At 48.7% G+C, this 8,135-nt stretch overlaps 1 protein-coding gene across 5 annotated transcripts in view; it reads right to left on the bottom strand.

Moving 5' to 3' along the window:
• The window catches only part of FAM114A1 (family with sequence similarity 114 member A1), a 79,552-nt gene that overhangs the window by 35,474 nt on the left and 35,943 nt on the right, over positions 1 to 8,135 (bottom strand). For 4 of the 5 annotated variants that reach the window (XM_045284285.1, XM_004703168.2, XM_045284287.1 and 1 more), the window contains exons 4-5: positions 795 to 908; positions 563 to 669 (exon numbers count right to left, since the gene is read on the bottom strand). In XM_045284285.1, the coding sequence (XP_045140220.1) occupies positions 563 to 669; positions 795 to 908 (221 nt within the window). The remainder of the gene's footprint in view (positions 1 to 562; positions 670 to 794; positions 909 to 8,135) is intronic. The other variant, XM_030888599.2, reaches the window with a different exon arrangement.

Genomic DNA, 8,135 nt, shown 5'->3' with positions numbered 1-8,135 from the left:
GGGGAGAAGGTGTATGTGTAGAAATCTATGGAGTGATGGGGAGAAGAGGTGTGTGTGTGTGTGTGTGTGTGTGTGTGTGTGTGTCACGGCCGGGGAGAACACTGATCTTCCACTCCTGCGTGCACTTCCTTAACATCCCTAGGCTGTAGTTCTTCTGATTCCCAATGGGCACGTTTCATTCGAATAATGTTGAGAGTTTTTCAAATTCAGGGTTAGGAGACACAGATCATGGAAGCTAAGAGAGAGCCCTCCCTGTTCCTGCTACCCCTCCCCACCCCCACCCCCTGTCCCCCAGCCCAAGGCAGTCCTTGTGGTTATTCGAAAGGACACCGTGCAATCAGACTGGGAAATGTTCCTTTTCAACAGGCGCCTTCTTTCCCACGTAAATATGCTGTGTTTTGCCCTTCCTCTTTTGGTTTCAAGGTTAGACCTGCTCTGTCCTAGAAAGCATCATAGAGCCATAATCCTAAATTACGAGCAAGGCCATCTTGGCGCTGGCTCTGACGGATCTAGGCCACTAGTAAGTAGACGATGGGAGGGGAGGTCCTGCAGGTGCACTCACTGTGTTTTGCATGGCGTTGGTGATGGCTGACAGCATGCCCCGAGACCCCGACGATGGAGAGGTGGGCGGACTGTCCACAGGGCTCTGGTCGGTGACAGCACCAGCTACTAAATGGGGGAAAATCCTTTTAGCATTAATTTTGCTGCTCTGAACTCAAAACCCTTCCAACTGCACATGTCATGTCACAAAGCCCAAGTACAAGAAACCACCCCCCAATAAACATATCTCTCACTTGGAGAGGCTTCATTTTCAGTCTCAGGCTGGACGCCATCAGCTGTTCCGGAAGGGGCTCCATGAATCCGAAGGGTGGCCCCTGCTTTTTCCTTGACTGCTGTGAACCCCTGGCCTGTCAGGAAATAAACACAGGGTTCCTGGATACAGCAAAGCAAATCCCACCGCTGACCTTACAAAGCTTTAAAAGAAGTTACCTCTGGACATACTGCCATCATGGCGGCCTAGTGGTTACGAGTTGGGGCTGCTAACCACCGGGTCAACAGTTCAAAACCACCAGCCTCTCCAAGGGAGAAAGATGAAGCTTCGACTCCTGTAAAAAGCTGTAGTCTCAGAACCCCATGGGAGTAGTTTTACTCCCCTAGTTCTACCTGCCATGAGTCAGAGTTGACTCAATGACAGTTTTTTTCATGTACATATTCAGTTATATATGTACCCCCGGGTGGTAAGAAAAACAGTAACAAACAGCCTAAGCATTGGGAGGAGACTGTATTTGAAGGGGTCAGCTTTGCTACTGCCTAGCTGAGCGGCCTTGGGCAAGTTACCTTGAGACTCGGTTTCCTCCTGAGTACCTGCACCTCACGGGGCTGTTGAGAGGACTAAATGAGGGTTAAATGCTTTCAAAACAAACTCCAAGCACAATGCCATTGAGCTGATGCTGACTCACCGTGAGCCTATAGGACAGGACAGACCTGCCCCTGTGGACTTCGGAGACTGTAGCTCTTTATGGGAGTAGAAACCGTTGTCTTTCTCCCACAGAGGAGCTGGTGGCTTCAACGGTGCAGCCCGTAACCACTGTGCAACCTGGGCTCACCTCCCCAAACACCTGCTGCCACCGAGCCCATTCTCACTCGTGGTGGCCTGCTACTGGAAACGGACAACTTTTTCCTTTTAAACGTCTGACTGTGAATTAGCTGAAGGCTTACGGAGCAGATCGTCACTGAACATCCAGTGATTCATACATGCTGTGCTTCAACTCATCCACTGCCATCTCTTCAATGTGCCATCGCTTATCCCACTTCCTGTGCTTCCTGTCGCCATGTCTCCATGTGGCCTCGCCCTCTGAAGTCTCTCCCTGTAGGACAAATGTTGCCCTTTTGATCTTAAATGGTGGATTGTTCTAACTCCAGGCCATCGTCTTGGGGCTCGTGCCAGTTTCTGTACAACCAGGAAGCCTGGTCACTTTTACGATTTTGCGTTTTATTCACTATTTTTCTCCCACTCGATCCTTTCCAGAGCAGTTGGTAGTGGTAGTTGGGCACCATCTAGGTCTTCTGGTCTCAGGGCTGGGGAGACAGGCACTGACACGGCCCAACAGTCCACTGGTCTCATGATCTCCACGTGTCCTCTGGTCTCCATCGCTCTTCTCTCCTCTGGATGAGGAGAAACCAGCAGTTGCAGCTCAGATGGCTGCTTGTGAGCTTTAAGACGCCAGCTGCCACCCACTGAGAAAGGCTGCAGCACGCTGTCTTTGTGGACTAAGTTATGCCAGTGGACTGGCGTACCCCAAGACTATATGGTCCTTGTCCCCCAGCCCTAATGACCCTCTCCTTCCAAGGTGTTTGATTGTGGCTAAGAAGTTTTCACAACGTTGCCCACTTGTATGCTCCACGGCATTCATGAATGTATTTGCAGCAAAAGTACAGACACATCTACAAATATCCTGAGCCAATCAAACGTGGGTATGCCCTCCCTCTCCCTCCTGCTCGCACTGTGTGTCTATCCAGGCATCTTCTCATGCATTCTCGCAATGGCAGGGGTGTGCATACAACAGCACTGCCTGTCACCTTTCATGCTAACACACTTCCCGGCCTCCATTGTGCCTTTCCTCCCTCGTATGGCATATCACCTTCCCCACCACCCGTGTGAACACACGTCTACCTTCTAACCCAGTGGTTCTCAGCCTGTGGGTCGTGACCCCTGGGTGGGAGGTGTCAAATGACCCTTTCACAGGGGTCACCTAAGACCACTGGAAAACACATATTTCGGATGGTCTTAGGAACCAAGACACCGCCCCTCTGTCCGTCTCTAGGTGGGTTCACTCACATGCAGGTTTGCTGATCTGGTGAGAAAGAGGCTAGCTCAACCCTTGTACTGACTTTTGGCTTTGGTTTTTTATGCATACTGTCACAAAATGTAGCAATGTATTTTACTGTTGTATATTAAGACTGTTACCCATGCTACACCATGCTTCAAGACAAAATTTCATTTATTTGTATTTAGAAATAAATATTTCACAATATAGTTACCTATTTTTTGTGATTAATCACTATGCTTTATGTTCAATTTATAACTATGAAACTACATCCTGCATATCAGATATTTACATGACAATTCATAACAGTAGCAAAATTACAGTTTATGGAAGTAGCAACGAAAATAATTTTATGGTTGGGGGGGTCACCACAACATGACAAACTGTGTTAAAGGGGTCGCAGCAGTAGGAAGGTTGAGAACCACTGTCCTAACCCATGACTTCCCCTCCCTCTGTCCCTTCCCCTCCCACCCCTGGCAGCCGTCAAAGAACACTTCTTTTCATGGGAAAAACCTATTCTTAACTTTCTGTGATAGCGGTCTCACATCTTTGTCCTGTAGGGCTCGACTACCTTCACTCGGTACAATATCCTCCAGATTCATCATGTTGTGAGATGTTGCACAGGTTCAGCGTTGTTCCCTAGTCGCCTACTCCACTGTGTGTGTGTGTGTGTGTGTGTGTGTGTACCAGAGTCCCGTTATCCGTGCTCCCACAGCTGTGCAAGTCGGCGTTCCCATCAGTGTGCCCTTCAGTGCTGCAATCAGCAGGCTGTGCACATACGCGTGTATGCGCACCGTGGCTCTCCTTTCTCTAGGCTGTATCCCAAGCAGAAGATTGCTGGGTCTTGGAGTGCGGGCTGGGAAGGCTGTACATGAGCAAACAGCCTCATCTTTCTCCCAGAGGAGCTGGTGGTTTTGGACCACTGGAAGTCCAGCCCAAGCCCAAACCAAACTCACTACCAAGCCAACGCTGACTCACAGCGACCCTATGGGACAGGGTAGAACAGCCACCGTGAGTTTCCGAGGCTGCCACTCTTCATGGGAGTGGAAAGCCATGTCTTTCTCTTGAGGAGCGACCGGTGGTTTAGAACTGCTGACCTTGAGATTAGCAGCCCAAGTCCATACTGATGCTTATTATTCCTTTTTGTTTCACACACTACCTTGTTACAATCTGGGATTCCAAACCCAAGATTTCATTTTGGAGTACTGCACCTGAGCTATATGCTCTTTATGCTTCTGTAAGCATCATAAGGCAGGTATGTCACATTCAATTTTAAATTCCTTTCAGGTCTAGCAAATTACAGGCACTCAATTAATATTTGTGAAATAAGGGTCAAGGGCACCTTAACATATTCGTTCCAAGTGCCAGTCCTTTAGCATGGAGAGTTTGAGAGTTCAGGGTACAGAGTGACTGTGCCCCAAATCAAAAGGCAAACCTGTAGGAAAAGTACCTCTTAGCTAGCTGCACCTCTTAGCAAGGAGCGCTGGTGGCATAGTGCTGCTACAGGTCAGGCTGCTAAGGGCAAGGCGAGAAGTTCAAAACCTCCAGCTGCTCTCTGTGAGAAAGAGGAGGCTTTCTACTCGCATAATGAGTTGCATGCTGGTAAATCTACCTGGTCCTGTGGGGTTCCTGTGAGTCGGGAGGAACTTTATAGTGGTGATTGTTGTTGTGTTGAGCTCGAAGAGCCTAGTGGTCTTCAGTCTCACCAGCAACCGCGACCCAACTGATGTGGAGTCTATTCTGATGCATGGCGACCCATCTGGGTGGCAGAGGAGAACTGTGCTCCCCTGGGTTTTACTGGAAGGCCGCAGGCAGGCTTTTCTTTGAAAAGCAGCTGAGCAAGTGACCATAGGCACCACCAGGGCTTCCTGCCGGGAGGGACTGTCCACAATAAACAGCAACCGTGTGGGGCACGACGAGGAGCCCTGGTTGAAGGTGCCACCTGACCAGGGACGGTTGGTTTCTCGATGGCCCCACAGCCTGGGCCAGGGGCACTGACTATGTGGTCCAGATCTGACCTTCCCACCCACACTGCAAAAAGCAAATCAACCTTGCTTGGCTTGATGGGGAAAAGAGTCCTGTCACACTTTATTCTCGAGAGATCCCCACCCCTGCCTTCAAAGACCCTCCCACCTCCCCCTGACTCCATCCCCACAAGAAGACAAAGCTTTGCTCCGAGTTTCCAAACCAGAGGAAGGCATTATTAGCCCGTCACTCACAAATCGCCGCCCCGCGAGTCCTTGCCTGTGACCTCAGCGCAGCACTCCCCCTCGGCTCTCCGTGAGAAAGGAGAGCTTTCTCTAGGGACTCGGGGAACCCCACCCCACTAGAACCAGAGGCAGTGGCAATGGTGAGGCACAGGGAGAGGGTCCCAAGTCACAGCAGGATCTGAGAGCTAAATAGACCCTTGTCTTCGAAGGCATTGCTACAATTACCACATGTCCACCTCTCGAGTGAGAGCAAGATGTGGATGAATCACACACACAGATAACAGTGTTTTATTGGCTTCCTCCTTATTCAGAGCCTCCTGGGTGGTGCAAGCTACGACATCTCTGCTACTAACCGGGTCAGAAGGAAGGCCTGCTGACCTATTTCTGAAAGGTCATTGACAACCTCACGGGCGCAGCTCTACTCTGAAACACATGGGGTCGCTATGAGTCAGAACTGACTCCCGGTAACTGCTTTTTGTCCATTATTTATCATCTGTTTTCCTAAGAACTAGTCTTGTTGGCATACATTCACTTCACTTATTATACAGTGTAATCGTCCAATCATAAGAAGATCTGTGCAGTCATCATCACAGTCAATTTCAGAATCTGTACTTTTAATGAGAACATTTAGTAAGGCTTGAACAGGACAAGGGCACACCATCAGGATGAGGAAGGCCGACAGCAGGAGGTCAAAATGGCGTCCACGTATTTACGGTCAGGCCACTAGTTCACTAAGGATGGGACGAAGAAACCGGTCACAAAATCACGATGAACAGAGATCAATACATCACTGTTGCGGAAGGAACAATGGAAGCGAGAAAGGACCGTGACTGGACACATACACTATGTTAGACCGAAGCACTTTCAATCGTCCTGGGCCTTCCCACCACGTAGTCGGGCACAGCTGATAGGGCCTCTTTGATCTGACTGTAGAATCAGAGTTCTGGTACGTAGCAAGCACATATGGTACTAACTATAGCCAATGGAAATGGCTTGTCATACTCTGCGTAGAAAAGCAGAAATGCAAAGAAGCATCATCACTCATAACACAGCCCAACTGTTTTGGAGGGGGGGGGGTTTAAATCATTTTATCGGGGCTCATACAGCTCTTATCACCCTCCATACATACATCATTGTGTAAGTGCTGCGCTGAGGTCCCAGGCAAGGACTCGCGGGGTGGCGATTTGTGAGTGACGGCTAATAATGTCTTCTTCTGGTTTGGAAACTGAGCAAAGCTTTGTCTTCTTGTGGGGATGGAGTCAGGGGGAGGTGGGAGGGTCTTTGAAGGCAGGGGTGGGGATCTCTGGAGAATAAAATGTGACAGGACTCTTCCCCATCAAGCCAAGGTTGATTTGCTTTTTGCAGTGTGGGTGGAAGGTCGGATCTGGACCACACAGTCAGTGCCCCTGTCCCAGGCTGGGGGGCCATCGATGTTCTCATGAATTCCAAACATTTCAATGAACACTTAGGGCATTTCAGGAAAAGATTTCAGTTGTGGGATATAACCATCTAACTCACTGACACCCCAAGTTCCTATTCCTTGCCATCTTTTTTGTTAGCATGTGTATTTTCTCAAAAGGAAGATATGCACATGGAAATCTCAAGCCAGAAGTTTCACCTCGAACTCTGGAAAGCTGAAAACCCAGGACTACGTGAGTCTGGCCCAGTCTGGCCTGCAGGGTCGCCGTGAGTCGCCATTGACTGGTGGCAGTGAGTGAGACACGGGTCCGGAAAGGCTGGGAGGTCCCACTTGCTCCATGCTCTCCACAGAGAGCCTCAGCTCTCATCTCTTCCTCCATGATCTCTGTCCTTCCTTAAGTGACCCCTCCTCCATGATCCCCCCCTCCACCTTTGCCGTCCCTGGCTGACTAAGTCCTTTTCTGGTTCTTTGCTTAGGGAACAAACAGCTCCTCCCTCTCTCTGAACAAGAATGACCACCTATATGTATGCATAGGCTGCCTCTAGAAAAATCGCTTTATTTCTAGAGGGAAATACCACTCTTTATGTGCAAATGAACAGCTGGTTGGGGTTTGGGATGTGTTTGTTTCCAGACATAATGATAAGCGGCTGTTCCCACTGTATTTTCTGATTAGTATTTTGCTATTTTTTCCTGTGAAGAAAACACCTCCTGAACTCTATTTTTATTAGTGCGAGCATGCCTTTACTGCATTCTATTAGGCTATAAGGTTATGATTTTTCATAACGAAGGTTTAGACCAGAGTGCACCAGACTTGGACGAGTTCCGTCTAAAACTTTACTTAGTGTGACATCTAGTGTCCAGAAGGTGGAAGTCAAACTAGGGAGACACTGCGGCCTTGGCTAGGAGTTAGAATCAATTTGAAGGCTGTGTGTGTGTATGGTAGTTATTTTTTAATCGACTAGGTTCTACTAATAACTTCGATGGCATTTGTTATATCAGCAACAGAGAACAGTGACCACTATGAACGATACCACTGGATTAGCTCCTATGAGGCACCCACGGTGTCCTCAAGGAAATAAAACTCCTCTAACCCCCAAGGCTCTGAGGATGGACTATTCTTTGTCCCTGAGCAGCTGCAGTAAAAGCCAAGATATATCGCTACTCTCATTATTGGTCCTGAGGGGTTTATCTGTCCTGGATTCCCTGTGTTTCCTGCTCTTACCTGTACCCGTGTACATGCTCTGGTCTAGCTGGATTTGTAAGGTAGAATTGGGATCATGTTGATGACGGGGAGGGGAGGATAGCATTAAAGAACTAGAGGAAAGTTGTATGTATGCAGGGTGCTACCCTGCACCCTGGCTAGCTCGTCTCCTCCCCGAGACCTTTCTGTAAGGCGATGTCCAGTTGCCTACAGATGGGCTTTGGGTCTCCACTCCGCACTCCCCCTTATTCACAATGATAAGATTTTTTGTTCTTTGATACCTGATCCTTAGATAGGCACTTATGAATAATAATTGGTTTCCAAAAAAAAAAGATATGCACAAATTCACAACAGCAACTTGAAAGAGTCAATAGGAAACTTAAGGAGCAGTGATTTTGTGTTCCTGGGGGAGGACGACTCCGAAAAGGAACATGAGAGTGGTTGCACCTTCCAAGAATATAATCAGTGCCACCAAA

Source organism: Echinops telfairi, unplaced genomic scaffold (assembly GCF_000313985.2).
Source record: "Echinops telfairi isolate 266 unplaced genomic scaffold, ASM31398v2 ScPeMD7_7468;HRSCAF=8506_0, whole genome shotgun sequence".
Lineage (NCBI taxonomy): Eukaryota > Metazoa > Chordata > Mammalia > Afrosoricida > Tenrecidae > Echinops > Echinops telfairi.
Note: the sequence above shows the minus strand (reverse complement) of the source record. Positions and strands in the feature narration are given on the sequence as shown.